Source organism: Taurulus bubalis, assembly GCF_910589615.1.
Source record: "Taurulus bubalis genome assembly, chromosome: 18".
Lineage (NCBI taxonomy): Eukaryota > Metazoa > Chordata > Actinopteri > Perciformes > Cottidae > Taurulus > Taurulus bubalis.
This window is the reverse complement of record NC_136606.1, coordinates 19833565-19852165: the sequence shown is the minus strand read 5'-3', so window position 1 is coordinate 19852165 and position 18601 is coordinate 19833565. Positions and strand designations below refer to the sequence as shown.

The 18601-nt window shown below is 45.9% G+C and overlaps 2 protein-coding genes across 3 annotated transcripts; one reads left to right on the top strand and one right to left on the bottom strand.

Annotated features, from left to right (window-relative positions):
• Positions 1–449: 449 nt before the first annotated feature.
• Positions 450–1982, bottom strand: plag1 (pleiomorphic adenoma gene 1; the record flags this gene model as incomplete). The annotated part of the gene is made up of 2 exons (XM_079234589.1): positions 450–1566; positions 1735–1982. 2 exons carry the CDS (start codon positions 1980–1982, stop codon positions 450–452), a joined length of 1365 nt encoding a protein of 454 aa, XP_079090715.1.
• Positions 1983–8571: 6589 nt separating this feature from the next.
• On the top strand, positions 8572–16388 carry chchd7 (coiled-coil-helix-coiled-coil-helix domain containing 7). 2 transcript variants are annotated; one of them, XM_079234590.1, is made up of 4 exons: positions 8572–8736; positions 11566–11625; positions 13810–13908; positions 15949–16388. In XM_079234590.1, the coding sequence occupies exons 2-4, from the start codon at positions 11572–11574 to the stop codon at positions 16051–16053; spliced, it is 258 nt and encodes an 85-aa protein (XP_079090716.1). In that variant the 5' UTR covers positions 8572–8736; positions 11566–11571; the 3' UTR covers positions 16054–16388. The 2 variants fall into 2 exon arrangements, with proteins under 2 accessions (XP_079090716.1, XP_079090717.1); XM_079234591.1 differs by having other exon boundaries at positions 8572–8766.
• Positions 16389–18601: the final 2213 nt, after the last annotated feature.

The window sequence follows — 18601 nt, the reverse complement described above, 5'->3', positions numbered from 1 at the left end:
ACTGTGTGTGTGTCACTGTGTGTATACGTGTGTGTTAGAGTGCTTGTGTGTCATTGTGTGTGTGTTAGAGTGTGTGTGTCACTGTGTGTGTGTGTTAGAGTGTGTGTGTCACTTTGTGTGTGTCACTGTGTGTGTTAGAGTGCGTGTGTGTCACTGTGTGTTAGAGTGTGTGTGTCACTGTGTGTGTTAGAGTGCTTGTGTGTCACTGTGTGTGTTAGAGTGTGTGTGTCACTGTGTGTGTTAGAGTGTGTGTGTCACTGTGTGTGTTAGAGTGCTTGTGTGTCACTGTGTGTGTGTCACTGTGTGTTAGAGTGTGTGTGTGTTAGAGTGTGTGTGTGTGTGTGTGTCACTGTGTGTGTTAGAGTGTGTGTGTCACTGTGTGTGTATTAGAGTGTGTGTGTGTCACTGTATGTGTGTTAAAGTGTGTGTGTGTGTGTGTACGTACTGGATTACTGAAACGCTTGGTGGAAGCGTGGCAGTGTGGTGGGCGTGCTCAGGTTGGATATGAAGGCTGAGGGGAGCCTCTGCAGCGGACTCTCTGCAGCCGGCGGGCCCTCTGCCGGGTGCAGCGGGACCAGGGGGTCCTCGTTGGGGGGGTAAGCCCCAGCGGCCCCTGCCTGGCTGTACGGGGGCCCGTTGAGTGGCAGGAAGTTGAAAAGCTGTGAGAAGTCCATCAGAGAAGAGGAAGAGGCCAGAGAGTCTGTGGTCGTGGGCGTCGACATTTTGGACTCGCTGGCTGCCTCCAGCTCGCCCACGTGAGGGTCCAGCTCCAGCTTGGAGGAGGAGGGTTGCTCTTGGGCTGCAGAGGAGGAGGGCATGCCGCTCTGCAGCTCCATCAGGTAGGTCTCCAGTTCTCCCTTTAGATTCTGCTCCTGTGAGGAGACGGTGTATGAGGTAAAGTTGGAACCCAGCGGGTACTTGAAGGAAAAAGGGTGTGTGGGCTCCGGGTCCAGGGCAGGCCCGGAGTACATGTGGAGCTGGTGCGGCCTCGGGGTCATCGTTCCCGGGACTTCGCCTTTGATGCCCCCAGACGCCAAGTCATAGACAGCGGGCTCCAGCGAGTCAGCGGGCTCAGTTTTGACCCTCAGCAGCTCCCGAGCGTGGCTCTTCTTCACGTGGCGCGTCAGGTGGTCCTTCCTGCCGAAGCGCTGGGCGCAGTACTGACACAGGAAGTCCTTGCGTCCGGTGTGCACCACCATGTGGCGCCGCACGTCTTTGCGGGTGTAAAACCGTCGCTCGCAGTGCTCACACCGATGCTTCTTCTCTTTGGTCCCGCCGGAGGACTTGCCGGCGTGTGTCTTGAGGTGTTCCAGCAGAAGCCCGGTGCTGGGCAGCAGCTGCAGGCACACCTGGCAGGTGAGGTCTCCGCTGTTGGCCGCGTGGAGGGCCAGGTGGCGCTTGAAGCCCAGCTTGGTGTTGTAGCTCTTGCCGCACTCCTGGCAGCTGAAGGCCTCCTTGTAGGGGTCGTGGGTGTGGAGGTGGTTCTTTAAGTGATCCTTGCGGTGGAACATTTTCTCACAGTATGAACACTTGTGGTTTTTTTCTGGCGAGTGAGTTGCCATATGCCTTGGAACACAGACACATTCTATGAGCACTCAGGATTTATGCAACCACGTTTTAAGAAGGCATGCTTTAAATGACACATAAACACAAGACCTGTCAACTACATTCATCGACACATTCTGGTTACTACCACTAAGGTGCACAGAGGGCGGCATGGTGTGGGGTCTGTACCGTAGCAGCTTGTATTTGGAGACGAAGGCCTTGGTGCAGTCGGGCTGGGAGCAGCGGTACGGTCTCTCTCCTGTGTGAGAGTACGAGTGCACCTTCAACTTCTCCAGGCTGTTGAAGGCTTTCTGACACTCCTGGCAAGGGAAGTTCTTTTTGGGCTTCCCCTCTGCTCTCCTGCGCCTCCCTGTGGACGCCGCAGGCTTGCTTCTCTCCAGGACGTGGTCTCGGGGGCCCTGGGTTCCTGTGGCCATGGCACTCTAAGGCTGACCAGCTACATGGACTGGGGCGCAGTGCCCAACTAGTACTGATGCAATTATTCTATCCAGCTGTACGTGCTCAACACCGCCCGGAGTCAGGGGCCTGGGGGAGAGAGGGAGGGAGGGAGGGAGAGAGAGAAAGAGAGAGAGAGAGAGAGACAGAGAGAGAGAGAATCATGAGAATGGAACACGTTCAGGTGGCTGGCAGTACAAAGGACACTAGAACAAGCCATAAACAAAGGACATCTCAAAACCAGTTCAACTCTCTTCACTGAGCCTGGACAGAGCGCTGCTGGTTCTGCAGGGTGACTGGTAACTTAAAGCTGGTTTCAGTTGGTACAGTGATGAAGAGCAGTTCTGAACTTAGCAATAGAATCAGAACCATCAGCATGAGCTCACTGGTACCGGTGCAGGGATGAAGCAGGAGCAACAAGTTCAATGGCAAACAACTTGAATAGAATAGCAAGTAAAAAATACAATAATTAATAATAATTATAAATACTCGGCTAGAAAGTGTGAAGTTGGAATGATTACATTTTTTTTTTTTTTTCTATAAACATTTGGCATTTTCAAAATGATCAGTACTATCGAATATTACTTTCCTTTAAAATCACTATTTTGAACACATGTAACACTTAAAAAGTCTGTTCAGACAAACAGAGAGGAGAAGACATGTTGTTTGTGTCTGAGGAACTTTATCTGACTGGATGAAGCATTTCTAATTTACTGTACGCTAACTAGGGAAAGTGTATTCATGTCTAATAAACACGTGTTCTCTACTCTACATGACTGATGTGTTTCTGTGTTCAGTACTCTGATGACTTATGTGTACTCGACCACAGTGATTGTCAACCACTGTGCCGTGAGAGATCGTCAGGTGTGCCGTGAGAAAATGTCCAATTTCACTTAATTGGTCCAAAATAATATTATTTAGTTGCTGCAAATAATTTTGCATTGTTGAGCGTCTGAGCTGCTGTTGTGTCTCTCAACATTGAGCATGAATTGAGAGCCGTATAAAATCTACAACCTTGTTTTAAAAAGATGTGTAGAGGACAGCAGCTCCCTGCAGCCACTAATACTGATACAACGTGATGCTCACACATCTGCACTCATTCTGTTTTCACAGGTTGACCATTATTGTTATTATCTTGAAAATATATCCAGTGCAAAACAGGTTAATTGCAGCCAGGATAAGATATATTTTGCCAAATATTAGTTATTTTTTGATAATTTTTTTTTATTTTTGATATCTTGTTGTTTTCCACAATAAGCTATTTAGTAGTAACTAAATATTAGTTATTTTTTGCATGGATATAACTTTATTTTCATTTTTCCAACAAAGTGATAACACATTTTTTTTTGTCTGATGGAGCGATCTGGTTTAATTGAAAGTGGTTGCAATGTTCTTTATTTTATTTATATACATAAATAGCACAGATGGAGTCAGTAGTATGTGAAGTATTACTTTGTAGTACTGTGAGGTACCACGGTGAATACTCTTCCATGCCAGTAGGTAGCACACTAATTACTAACCATGAATGCTGTATTATGCTACAATGTGACATTAATAATAATTAGCTACCATATATGCTGTATTATGTTACAATATGACATTCTGTAACTTTTTCGGTTGTTGGTGTGCCGTGGGATTTTTTTATTGTAGAAAATGTGCCGCGGCTCAAAAAAGGTTGAAAAACACTGATCTACAGAACGCAGAAACACATTTTCATTGCAGACTGAACAAGTATCTGCTGAAAGACTGAAGACTGCACCTTGACACCTGAAATTAAGAAAACTATCTTTTGTTGTGTTCATGTGGCACTTGAAGTAATTCATCATATGTGATGTACTTGCATGATTCTTTGAATTAAAGCCTCAGCTAAATAGATGTAATGGAACTAGTACATGCCAAACTTAACAAAGAGACAAAATACACTACCAAAAGTGTGAAAAAAGTATGAAGTGAGACTTTTTCAGCCAACATTTCCTGAAGCCATCTGAAAACAAAAAGTCAATCAATGGAGTTGTAGTGTACCGGAACTCCAAACCACAGACACGTAGTTGGAAAGGTGATAAGAGGATACTGAAGCTGGGCACTTAGTTGCCAGTTTATTAGGTACACCTGATACAACAGTCCTGCAATACATCCTCCCTTCATGAATGTTTTCTTTTTGAGAGGAGTAGATTCAACTGTATGTTTGTGATGCTGTCGAGTTGTATTATGCTATACTGTCAACCACATTTATGTCAATGACCTCAATAACCTCCTTTTCTTATTATAAAGCAATACAGCCTTTCAGTCTGAAAGCAGCTGTAAATGGACACATGTACATTGAGCATGTATCCTAATGTAATACAGATTCACCAATACATTACATGTTGCTCTACACACCGTAGACACAGCAGCGGGGAGCAAGTAGGGGTTAAGTGTCTTGCTCAAGGACACAAGGACATGGACTAGCGGGGCCGGGGCTCGAACCGCCATCCCTCTCATTGAAAGACGGGCATGCACAGTCGCTCGCCCACACGCACACACACACGCGCACACACACACACACACGCACACTAACTTGTTTAGTTAGTCACTTTACATACTTATATACACTGCATATACTTAGCATTTTTGCGCTTTATTTATTTAATTTCCTACATGAATACCCTCTGCTGTTTTGTTGTATATATTGAGTATTTTTCACTCCGGATATTTGTTCTATGTAAGTTGCTTGTTACTGTGACAAACACATTTTCTCTTGGGGATGAATAAAGTATACATCTATCTATCTATATGCAATGATAATACTATAACACAATTAAACCTGGTATTATACTGTGTTGTTGAAGTATAGCTCATCCTGTATAATAATGTTATGTACTGGTATGGCAAACTGCGGCATTGGAATTCATGTAGATATTTACTGTACATTTAACCTACAAGTAATACAGGCACATGCAGGTATGTGTATTAATAACACTAGGTGTTATGTTATACTACAGATATTACTACTTGTAAATACAGTGTTCCTATTTGAAGTAAATGGTCTACACAACATAGAACACAGGTATAGTGTAGTTACAGCCATGTCATGTGACACTATGACCGTTTGTGATACACTGGCATCATTAGCATGGAGCATGAAGTCAAGATTAGCATGATTAGCATGTAGCATAAAGTCATGGTTAGCATGTAGTCATGATTAGCATGTAGCATGTAGTCATGATTAGCATGTAGCATGTAGTCATGATCAGCATGTGGCAAGTAGTCATGATTAGCATGTAGTCATGATTAGCATATAGTCATTATTAGCATGTAGCATGATTAGAATGTAGTCATGATTAGCATGTGGCAAGTAGTCATGATTAGCATGTAGTCATGATTAGCATGTAGCATTTAGTCATGATTAGCATGTAGTCATGATCAGCATTTAGCTTGTAGTCAGTATTAGCATGTAGCATAAAGTCATGATTAGCATGTAGCAGTGGTCTTCTATCTGCAGGAACACATGATCACATGGAGCCTCCAAGAGCTCATCCTGCTGCTGCCACAAGAGGATCATTGTAGCTACCAGGTGCTTCATGCACATCTCCAATATCTCAGAGCACAACCCTCTCTTATATCTCAGAGCACAACCCTCTCCCATATCTCAGAGCACAACCCTCTCCCATATGAGAAGGCACAACCCTCTCCCATATCTCAGAGCCCAACCCTCTCCCATATGAGAAGGCACAACCCTCTCCCATATCTCAGAGCCCAACCCTCTCCTACAATCCGCCATCGCACCTTCTCTTATTATGTATTATTGAAAATTCCCACAAGGAGAATTATCAGTCCGCAAAAACTTTTCAAGATCTGCTCTTATTATTATTATTTTAGTATGTACCCTGTTTATAAAGATGTGTAGAGGAAAGCAGCTCCCTGCAGCCACTAATACTGATACAACCTGATGCTCACATCTCACTCATTCTGTTTTCACAGGTTGACCATTATTGTTTTTATCTTGAAAATATATTCAGTGCAAAACAGGTTAATTTGCCAGGACAAGATATATTTTGCCAAATATTAGTTATTTTTTGCACAGATAGAACTTTATTTGCATTGTTCTAACAAAGTGATTGCACATGTTATTAGTTTTTGTCTGATGGAGCGATCTGGTTTACTTAAAAGGGATTTACATTTTCTTTATTCTATTATTTTAAAAAGCACGGATGGGGAGTCACAAAAATGTTGTTACAATTTTGTTACAATTTTGTTGGGGCGCGAACATCTTTCTTCCGCCAAAGTGGGGCGTGACAGAAAAAGTTTGAGAACCACTGAGTTACATGAATACATGAACGATGCAGGAGGACACAGAGCATCTCTATGAATACATGAATGATGCAGGAGGACACAGAGCATCTCTATGAATGATGCAGGAGGACACAGAGCATCTCTATGAATACATGAACCATGCAGGAGGACACAGAGCATCTCTATGAATACATGAATGATGCAGGAGGACACAGAGCATCTCTATGAATACATGAATCATGCAGGAGGACACAGAGCATCTCTATGAATACATGAACCATGCAGGAGGACACAGAGCATCTCTATGAATACATGAACCATGCAGGACAGAGCATCTCTATGAATACATGAACCATGCAGGACAGAGCATCTATATGAATACATGAACCATGCAGGACAGAGCATGAATGTATTTCCTGGACAGGTGATGCACAGTGACTTGCATCACTTCCTCCCTTACATTTTTCCTGCCAACATTATGACCTCCATCTTTTCTAACAACATTGAAGATCTAGAAAATGATATTTGAGTCTAAACTTAAAGCAGCATTTAAGTCTGAAGCCAACAGCAAACATGTGGCATCCGCCTCTCTATTGACATCATCATCATCAGCATCAGCATCATCATCATCATCATCTCGTGTGTTGATGACATCAAGCACTGATGTCAGGAACAGTTGGGCCTAAACAACAGCGTAGACGACTTCCATATCAGATAGAGTTCAGGTCTGGGTAAAGGGTAAAGGTTAAAGGTTAACGGGTAAAGGTTAACGGGTAAAGGTTAACGGGTAAAGGTTAAAGGTTAAAGAGTAAAGGTTAACGGGTAAAGGTTAACGGGTAAAGGTCAAAGGGTAAAGGTTAAAGTTTAAAGGGTAAAGGTTAAAGGGTAAAGGGTAAAGAGACTTGAGCCAACACAACACACTTCCTCTCAGGAACTCTTTCAGGACCAGCTCAAACACGACCCCCAACACGGCTGCTTCCTCTCTGCAAAGGAAGACGCTTCTGATCCCTGAGCACTAGTCCAGCTGCTCCAGGACCAGGTCTTCATGTGCCCAGTATAACCTGCACTCCAGGACCAGGTCTTCATGTGTATAACCTGCCACAGCAGCCAGGGAGCACACCATGAGGATGCAGCTGCACCCCTCAGCATTGCACCAGGACTTCCTCCAGCTCTCCTCCAGTGGGAGACTTTATGGACCAGAACCTAGCCGGTTCTGGTTAACCTAGCCGATTCTGGTTGTTCCCCGCTTGACACGGGGATCGGTACACGCAGCGGGTCTACAGACCTGCAGCTGCCCTGCAGCGGGTCTGTAGACCTGCAGCGGGTCTACAGACCTGCAGCTGCCCTGCAGCGGGTCTGTAGACCTGCAGCGGGTCCAGCAGCCCGCATGTCAGAGCCTTTCCGCAGGGTTTGGGTCGATAAGATCTGGTGCCGCTGATGATGATGATGATGATGATGATGATGATGATGATGAAGCGTTTTGTGGCGCAAAGTGAACGCAAAGAGCAGAAAGTGCTGCTGGTCCCGGTGCGCGTGCTGCAGCACAGCGTCGCTCTGCCGGTGTTGTTGCATTAAAGTGAAGCTCTCTATAAGTGTAACTTTCCTGAACTTGGTCCCGGTCCCGGTCCGGTCCCGGTCTGGTCCTGGACCCGCACCGTGACGCCACCAGTGACAGAGTGCATTGTTGTGAACTCAGCGCTCTCTCACTGACTCACTAACTTTTCTCAGCTCTCCCCGCTCTCATAATTTAAATAACCCCGATATTTTAATTCAGAGCGCAGTCACCGCGCACTTCATTGACACCAAACTTACCCCGCTCGCTTCAACATCCTTTCTGTTGGCTTTTTCTGGACTTTCAACTGTTTTCCGAATTTTTAATAATTTTTTTCTCATATTTTTTGCTAGACGCGGCGGGCCTGAAAATTGTTTGCTTTCCTCTCTTTCGAGCAGCCATTGTGTGTATGCGCTGCGATGCAACCGCACTATGCTGTAGCCACGCCCACTCGCAGTCCCGCCTCCTCGGGGGTTTTGCTTCGTGTTAGTCGCTGCCGCTTCCACTTCAACTCTTATCAGCGTTGTTCAGTACAGCTCCGTCTGTTGACCTGCTAGATGTACTGTCACGCGTTTACATTTGGTTTAGCGCAACTTAAAACGATGGGAACACAAACATGTCGGCCAAGTAATTCAATTGGCTCTCTATACTGTCAGTCTACGGGGTTGGTTTTCAGGGCTTCCTATTGGCTGAGGTTGCCGTCAGTGACCAGTGACGCGGTGGCTGTGTTTCCTGGTGCGCTGTTGCAACAGGAGCGTGGAGCAGTGCAGCCGGAGGAGAGCTCTCTGCTGCGGCTCCGCTAGCTCCTAGCTCCGTTAGCGCTGTTAGCTCCATGCATGCGGGACTATTGGTGGCCAGTCGCCGTCAGAAGCCTCTCGGAGCCAACGGGAAGCGCGCGACCCTGAAGAGACGTTAGTAGCATCTGGTTCTCTTCTTCTCTGGTGTGTGGATATTATGCGCGTTCACGAGCAGCGGACACGCGCTGGTAGCTGGTTGTCAGAGGTAGTAGTGTAGAGGACACTAGTCTCTTATAATAGAGGACACTAGTCTCTTATAATAGAGGACACCAGTCTCTTATAATAGAGGACACTAGTCTCTTATTGTGGAGGACAGTAGTCTCTTATAGTAGAGGACAGTAGTCTCTTATAGTCTCCTGTAGTAGAGGGCACTAGCCTCATATAGTCTCTTAGGGTCTCCTATAGTAGAGGTCACTAGCCTCATATAGTCTCTTATAGTCTCCTGTAGTAGAGGGCACTAGCCTCATATAGTCTCCTGTAGTAGAGGGCACTAGCCTCATATAGTCTCTTATGGTCTCCTATAGTAGAGGGCACTAGCCTCATATAGTCTATCATAGTCTCTGAGTCTCATATAGTAGAGGGCACCAGCCTCACGTAGTCTCTCATATAGTCTCTCATACTCTCACATAGTCTCCTATAATAGAGTGCACCAGCCTCACATAGTCTCTCATAGTCTCGTATAGTCTCTCATACTCTTACATAGTATCCTATAGTAGAGGGCACTAGTCTCTCATAGTCTCATATAGTAGAGGGCACTAGTCTCTCATAGCCTCACATAGTCTCCTATAGTAGAGGGCACCAGCCTCACATAGTCGCTCATAGCCTCACATAGTCTCCTATAGTAGAGGGCACCAGCCTCACATAGTCTCTCATAGCCTCACATAGTCTCCTATAGTAGAGGGCACCAGCCTCTCATACTCTCACATAGTCTCACATACTCTCACATAGTCTCACATACTCTCTCACATAGTTTCATATAGTCTCTCGTAGTATTCAGTTTATTTTCAATTCAGTTTATTTTATATAGTCCACATCACAAATACAAGTTATCCTCTGAGGGCTTTACAATCTGTAACATAACATCTTGTCCCGGGACCTCACATCGGATCAGGAAAAACTCCCCCAATAAAGATCGTAAAAACCCTTTCACAGGGAGAAAAGGGGAAGAAACCTGAGGGAGAGCAACAGAGGAGTATCCCTCTCCCCGGATGGACAGAAGCAATAGATGTCATGTGACCAGAATGAACAACGTAACAGAGTTATACTATTATGTTTACTCAAACGTTCTCCAAAGAACAAGAAGCTGGTGTCCAAACATTATTAGAGACGGACTCACTTCCTGTTCAGCATGGGACTGACTGAGTCTTCACCCGTCTCTAGAGACACATCAGATATGTCTTGACATTGTAATGCAAAGTAGACATGAGGACAGTTTTGTCTTGTATCCCTGTGTTCAACATCTACACTAGGGAGGCTCTACTGCCCACTAGTGGTAGGAAGGTGCTGCCGCCCACTAGTGGTAGGGAGGTGCTGCCGCCCACTAGTGGTAGGGAGGTGCTGCCGCCCACTAGTGGTAGGGAGGTGGTACTGCCCACTAGTGGTAGGGAGGTGCTGCTGCCCACTAGTAGTAGGGAGGTGCTGCTGCCCACTAGTGGTAGGGAGGTGCTGCCGCCCACCAGTGGTAGGGAGGTGCTGCCGCCCACCAGTGGTAGGGAGGTGCTGCCTCCCACTAGTGGTAGGGAGGTGCTGCCGCCCACTAGTGGTAGGGAGGTGGTACTGCCCACTAGTGGTAGGGAGGTGCTGCTGCCCACTAGTGGTAGGGAGGTGCTGCCGCCCACTAGTGGTAGGGAGGTGCTGCCGCCCACTAGTGGAAGGGCAGTGCTGCCGCCCACTAGTGGAAGGGCGGTGCTGCCGCCCACTAGTGGTAGGGAGGTGCTGCCGCCCACTAGTGGTAGGGAGGTGCTGCTGCCCACTAGTAGTAGGGAGGTGCTGCTGCCCACTAGTGGTAGGGAGGTGCTGCCGCCCACCAGTGGTAGGGAGGTGCTGCCGCCCACCAGTGGTAGGGAGGTGCTGCCTCCCACTAGTGGTAGGGAGGTGCTGCCGCCCACTAGTGGTAGGGAGGTGGTACTGCCCACTAGTGGTAGGGAGGTGCTGCCGCCCACTAGTGGTAGGGAGGTGCTGCCGCCCACTAGTGGTAGGGAGGTGCTGCCGCCCACTAGTGGAAGGGCGGTGCTGCCGCCCACTAGTGGAAGGGCGGTGCTGCCGCCCACTAGTGGTAGGGAGGTGCTGCCGCCCACTAGTGGTAGGGAGGTGCTGCCGCCCACCAGTGGTAGGGAGGTGCTGCCGCCCACTAGTGGGAGGGCGGTGCTGCCGCCCACTAGTGGAAGGGCGGTGCTGCCGCCCACTAGTGGTAGGGAGGTGCTGCCGCCCACCAGTGGTAGGGAGGTGCTGCCGCCCACTAGTGGAAGGGCGGTGCTGCCGCCCACTAGTGGAAGGGCGGTGCTGCCGCCCACTAGTGGTAGGGAGGTGCTGCCGCCCACTAGTGGTAGGGAGGTGGTACTGCCCACTAGTGGTAGGGAGGTGCTGCTGCCCACTAGTGGTAGGGAGGTGCTGCTGCCCACTAGTGGTAGGGAGGTGCTGCAAAGTGATCACCGGTCTTTACATTCTGGTGGTGGGCCTCAATAGTCTCTCTTCTAAAAATACATGACATGTTAAGAATGCTAGATAAAATATTACAGTGGGTTCACCTATTTAAAGTATTGAATATAAAATGAACTGAGCTATAGAAATCATCAGAGTATACCTCAACCGCCTGAAGTCGGTCATCACAGTTCCATGGGATAATTACATGTAATAAATACTCACAAGACTGTGTGTGTGTGTGTGTGTGTGTGTGTGTGTGTGTGTGTGTGTGTGTGTGTGTGTGTGTGTGTCTTTACACAGCTCAGAATGGAGAAAACGGTTCGGAAAGTTCGTAATCAGGACAGCAACCCATGCATCGAGGTAAGCTCACCGTCCTTTGTCCTGCGTCCAACATCTGCAGGGAGGAGACCCATCTCCACCTCTCAGAGGAGACTCTGGTCCTGTCCCATCTCCACCTCTCAGAGGAGACTCTGGTCCAGTCCCATCTCCACCTCTCAGAGGAGACTCTGGTCCAGTCCCATCTCCACCTCTCAGAGGAGACTCTTGTCCAGTCCCATCTCCACCTCTCAGAGGAGACTCTTGTCCAGTCCCATCTCCACCTCTCAGAGGAGACTCCGGTCCAGTCCCATCTCCACCTCTATAATAATAATAATATCAAAAATCCCAGAGTGCCACACATATAGTAAAAACAAATAAAACCGATTTAAAACATAGATAAAGCAACCCATAAAAATAAGAATGTAATAGCTGCCAATAAATTAACTCAAGGTAAAAAATGCCTTCCTGAATAAAAAGGTTTTTAGGCCAGTCTTAAAAGAGTTCAGTGTTGAAGAGATAAAGGCGTGGACGAGCTTCTCTGCGTCTGAGAGGAGACTCTGGTCCAGTCCCATCTCACCTCTCAGAGGAGACTCTGGTCCAGTCCCACCTCACCTCTCAGACTTTGAGGCTCCTCTGACTCCGTGAGGGTTTGGTTCTGTCCCTCTGTCACACCATGGAGTGTTTGAGTCTTTCAGACATTGAGCCCTTTATGATCCCTTTCCATAAGTCGGCATTAGATTCCGACTTTGCCTAAGGGAATTACCCACAATTCATTGCAATGTGACGTTAAACACGCAGTTACGATGGAAGCATGGAGACGTAAACAAAGAGACACGTGTTGTTGAAATAAATAACATGTACACTACAACTTTAAGGATTAAAGATGGGAACAGAAATAATATAATAATGTTTTTACACAGATTTATACTTCAAACATTTCGTGATTGAAGTCGTTTTGACACAAACGAGTAAATGGATTCTTTGGTGTGACGTCTCATCTCGTGAGGAAAGAGCCTGAAGACGTTTAAATCAGGGAATAAAAAGTACTACAGCAAAAAACTACAATTGTGCACTAGGGTTGGGTACCGAGAACCGAGATTCCAACACGTCCGGTACCTACCGGACCGAAAAGCAACGCAGATTTCGGTGTTTTCTTTCCGGTGCCTGAGCCGATTTACCCGCACGTTAAAAACTATAAGATGTTGATGTATCGATAAAATAGTTTTGTATGTATTTATTTATATTTATAGTATACTTTAAAAGGTTAATATATTGTTCAGTTTGAAGAAAAAAAAATTGCCTTGGCAATAAAAAAAAGTACCAGTTCAGGCACCGTTTAGGCACAGGTATCGTTTTAAAAGTATCGGTTTAGCACCGGTATCGGAAAAAACCCAAACGATGCCCATCCCTATTGTGCGCCATATATTGTGCGCATGGTCCCGTTCACATTTACGCCCTCACAGCCTCTAGAGGAGACGTCGGTCCCTGGGGGTTCAGGGTCCACGTGCAACCACTGCTGCGTTCACACCAACCCTGAAGCACGTTTCATGAGTGGTTGCACGATCTCATGGAAGGAATCACCACTATCTGCTCTGTACATGTTGTGCAGTCCCACATGTCCCTGGAACCTAAACGCCTTCCTCTCTGGGTTCTGGACATCATCCGGAGGCGATGGGTGCTTTTCATTGATGTGTATTCACTGTACCACACACTGGTTTACTGCAGCTGAGCCCAAAATAAACAGATTGTTCTGTGATATAGTTGCATTAAAAGGGACGGCGAAATGTTTTCTCAACGGAGCTTGGCTCCCTCGATGCTAGGCCAAGCTAACATGTTAGCAGCGCCATCAACAGTAAGTAGCGTCTTCTAGGCGTAAATACAGCCTTGTGGTTATTATTTGTACCGTATGGTCGATACCCAACTCTTCTTGACGGGTTGGTGTGAGGCATCGTGGAGCGCTGATATTAGAGTATTCCCTCAAAATAATCCATCATTGTTTTCATTTATGACCTGTAGAGGTCAGACATCCCCACTTTATTTTATGTTATGGTGATAAAGTGTGTTTTCCTCTCGATGACGGAGCAGCAGCTCAACGCTGACCGGCTTAAAGCCGTCAAGCAGAGATTTTACTTCTTCTTTGCTTTGACTTTGTGTGTAATCTTGTCGTGCAAAAGATTTGCGCCGCACAACATAAGTGTATCATTCAGTTCTGTTCTTCTCATTCAGGAAAGCGACGCCTCACAGAAGTGTTTGGACGCCAACAACTATGACTCCAGAATGTGCTCCGCTTACTTCCTGAGATACAAGAGCTGTCGTAAATACTGGGTGAGTGTCTCCAGCCTCAGAGAGAAGTAACGGTCCTCTCCACACCAGCCTCAGGTTCACAGCAGACATATTCCTGGAGCTCACCTGGAGTCTCATTTCTAACCGCGGACACTTCCTATGCAGACGTTGAGATGTACAAACCGCTAGAAGGGAGAATGTGATCACCTGTAGGGGGCGCTGACCTCTGACCTCTGCACCGTCACGGTGGAGAGGTCAGAGGTAGAAATGACATGTGAGAGGCATCTTACACATAATAACATCACACGTTACTTTGCACTTATACATTTCCTTTGGCATCAAGTCAAACCAGCAGTATTATGTGTGCTTTCACTCGTGTAGATTATAAGCACATTTAATTTAAAAAAGATAGAAACCAACTCAAACCTCGAAATATCTCATCAGGAGACCCTCGTGTTCAGCTGTGGATCAGATGATGAAGTTATAAGTCTGTAAGATGTATTCAACTATCGTTAAATGACTGCAGAGCGTCAGGAGGTTTCAATAAACGTAGAATACGGTGCATATATCATCCAAGTTTTCATTAAGTGTGTGAGTAAAATCACTGCAATGAACACAACTTATTATTATAATATTGTTATTATTATTATTATTATCATAATATTAGCTCTGCCTCCTCCAGTCACTCACCTGCACGTCTCCACACCTGCACGTCTTCACACCTGCACGTCTCCATACCTGCACATGAGGAACATGTCAATGAGCAGCGGCTGGAGATGAAGCCAGTAACGGCTCTGTACGATGACTCTCTCAAACACTCACTTCCTGCTAGAAGAAACCGCTCCTTCCTCTCTGTGATTGCTGTGCTTCACCGTAGAAGAACCCCAGATCAGCTCATCTCTGATGAGATGCTGAATGTGAGCTGTAGAGGGCGCATGAGAGGCTGAATGTGAGCTGTAGAGGGCGCATGAGAGGCTGAACCAGCTGTGCTCACTTACAGGCTGGTTTGGGATTTATAAGGAAAGATCTCCCTGGAAGCATATGCAAGGTTTTATGAATCAAAATGTTTTGGTGTTTGTGCATTTCCTCCTATAAACGTACACAAACATGTATCCTACGCTGTGAGACCCGTGTTCATGGGTGGGAAGACGGTGCAGTAGTGACACCCACTGGGTGCTCTGAGCGCCTACACACAGTGGATGAGCAGCTCACAGCTCCGTGAGGCGTCGCATGTTTGGCATCAGGTGGAGAACAGAAGAAAGTCCAAGAACGTTAATTAGAAATGAGTCTCATGTATTTGCTGTCTTTCTGAATTCACCGAAAGGTTTAGCCTTTCAACAATCCGAAGTGCTGTAATGTGCAGTAATGGTAATGTGTAATAATGGTAATGTGCAATAATGGTAATGTGCCGTAATGGTAATGTGCAGTAATGGTAATGTACCGTAATGTGCCGTAATGGTAATGTGCCGTAATGGTAATGTGCAGTAATGGTAATGTGCAGTAATGGTAATGTACCGTAATGTGCAGTAATGGTAATTTTCAGTAATGGTAATGTACCGTAATGTGCAGTAATGGTAATGTGAAGTAATGGTAATGTGCAGTAATGGTATTGTGCCGTAATGTGCAGTAATGGTAATTTTCAGTAATGGTAATGTACCGTAATGTGACGGGGTTCGTACAGAAGATGCAGCTTCAATGTGCAGAGGCATTAAATACACGTCTTGTGTCCATGACTCAACATCGGTTATGGACCCAGAAAAAAAAAATCTGTTTAAGAACATTCTTAGTTGTGCAGGAAATTCTTCTCTGGTCTCAGACTTGTCCACAAATATTGTTTTATTTGGCTGCAGGTCGTCGGAGGTCAAATATATATATATATATATATATATATATATATATATATATATATATATATATATATATATATATATATATATATATATATATATATCTATATATCTCTTGTTTTCTTTTATGCCAACAATATGGAACACAAGCATATCTTTTGATATAGTTTCTACTAATAATGGATCATTAATAATGTGTTAGTCGTGGTTCTAATCCTTGTGTTCCTCTTTGCAGCACAGCATCATGCTGCAGAGGAGGAGAGACGGCGTGAAACCCGACATGCCCACTGCTGCAGAGAGGCAGGAGATGCTCACTGCTGCCGGAGGGAAACCATACTGAGAGCTGGACATGCCCACGGACACGCCCACTGACACGAACACGCCCACAGACAAAGACACGCCCACTGTGACGCCATGCCAGGCTTTGGCTGCTGCTGTGACTGGAGGCCTGACCTGTCCTCACCTCAGCTCGTGTGGAAGGACCATCTGGAAGAGGTCCATCGTGAAATGGAAAGGATATTCTTATTGTTTATGGAGGTTCATGAACGTTGGCCTGACACTACATGAATGAGTTTTTGGTTTGAAGAAAGCCGTCCTTTACAACTGAGATCCTGTTGATTTGGTCCTGAACGAGTGGACCACCACCTGTCTAGCCTTAATAAAATAGCAGCATTGCATCTACATGATTGTTTCCCTAATTTGATTGGTTAGATTTTATTCAGTTGTTGTGATTGTGATCCTCATGAGTTGTCATCATTCTGAGCTTTCAGCTCGCAGGAGGAGTCCTGAGAACATGTGTTCTAAACAGACCTGTGTTTAACACTAAACAGACCTGTGTTTAACTCTAAACAGACCTGTGTTTAACTCTAAACAGACCTGTGTTTAACACTAAACAGACCTGTGTTTAACTCTAAACAGACCTGTGTTTAACTCTAAACAGACCTGTGTTTAACTCTAAACAGACCTGTGTTTAACACTAAACAGACCTGTGTTTAACACTAAACAGACCTGTGTTTAACACTAAACAGACCTGTGTTTAACTCTAAACAGACCTGTGTTTAACTCTAAACAGACCTGTGTTTAACTCTAAACAGACCTGTGTTTAATACTCTAAACAGACCTGTGTTTAACTCTAAACAGACCTGTGTTTAACACTCTAAACAGACCTGTGTTTAATACTCTAAACAGACCTGTGTTTAATACTCTAAACAGACCTGTGTTTAACACTAAACAGACCTGTGTTTAACTCTAAACAGACCTGTGTTTAACTCTAAACAGACCTCTAGATCTATAGCCCCTCCAGAGGGTTCTCCCTGTCCATCTACTAGGGGTGGGGAAAAAATCGATTCAGCATAGTATCGCGATAGTTTGCGTGGCGATATTGTATCGATTCACGTAAGCCAAGTATCGATTTTTTTTATGTAATCAATTATGGGAGGCATCCGAGAAAGAAATGAGAAATGCGCCGTCCGCGTGTAAATCAAACGTCTGGACTTCCTGTCACTCGTAGCGGCGCTGCTGCACGGCGCACGGGACATCATGCGCGACACGGCGCTGGTCAAAGACGTTAACTCAAGCATAAATCCAACTGGCTGCTGCTACTCTCGTAGCGCCGGTCGAGTGCTACCTGACCCTTTGGAAGGAAGAGTATAGAACTGAGCCCAAAACCAATGACGTTCATCGTCCAGCAGACTTGTTCCTTTCTTGCAAGAAATAAAATGAAAAGACAACTTTGATTTAGAGACTTTATTCCTCCTTCTCCGATTGCCAGAGAACATCTTCCATCACAATAATTAAAGGAAAACCCAGCCTGAGGAGGTTTTCCACGACAAGACACTATTCTCACTTTGTGCCAAACGTATTCCAGAGTTATTTGAGGGGATCAGAGGTGTCAGCAGTTTGTATACTAACATTGACATTAACGAGGGCATAGCAGCCATACAACATGTGTTTCAGGAACAAAACAGACCAGATATAGAGTTAATGCAACTGCTAAAGGCACAGCTTTGGGGAAGAGATCCGCCCCGGCCTATACAAACATCTTCATGGCTGAATGGGAAACCTCAGCTTCATCTGCATGTCTAAAGAAGCTCTAAAGTCATTCCAGGTTTCTAGATGACATCTGGGGAGGATTCTGAAATCTGAACAAGCACAATGTCTCCTTCAAACTCAAATCTATAGGAGTTTGCCCTCTGTTGGTTTTCTGGACACCAACACATTCAAAGGTGTTTCCATAGGAACACACACACACACACACACACTGGACATTAAGGTCTTCTTAAAGAGACACACACACATGCTTTGCTCTAATAAACTGGTGTCCATAGAAACATACGTGTGCAGCTTAACAGAATATGCACCTAACAGGAGTCGACGTGCTATTTGCAGCTCTGGCCAGCATAGGGTGCTCTAGCTCTTTTCTAAGGAAAGTCACAGGCCTTTCTACAGAGCAAACCTATCGTGGTGACCGCTGACCTTCAACCTGTGAGCCCTTTCTCCTCATCTCCAGTGAGCTCGTCAGAGTGATTAGAAACCAGTTCAGTTTATTTATCTCCACCTGATTAATCTGTTTTTTGAGCCTCTGAAGGTGGATGTGACAAGAAACATTGTCTCCCTGGCTCTCAGTGGTTGTGTTGAGACATCTAGGCCGATTTTGTCTGTCTGAGTGTGGGCATGAAGTGTGAGTGACTCTTGGCTTGCCGGACTTTCATTCGTTGGTAGAGGGCTCCATCTACTGACCAAACCCGGTCAGTACAACCGGAGCATTTCTGCAGTCTGCCAGACCTCTTTTTAAATCCGTTTTGAACGCACTACAGCAGGCCTGGAGCAGGCTGTGAACCAAAGAGAAGCCTCCCGGTTTGCCTGAGGTGCTTGGAGGACACTAATGT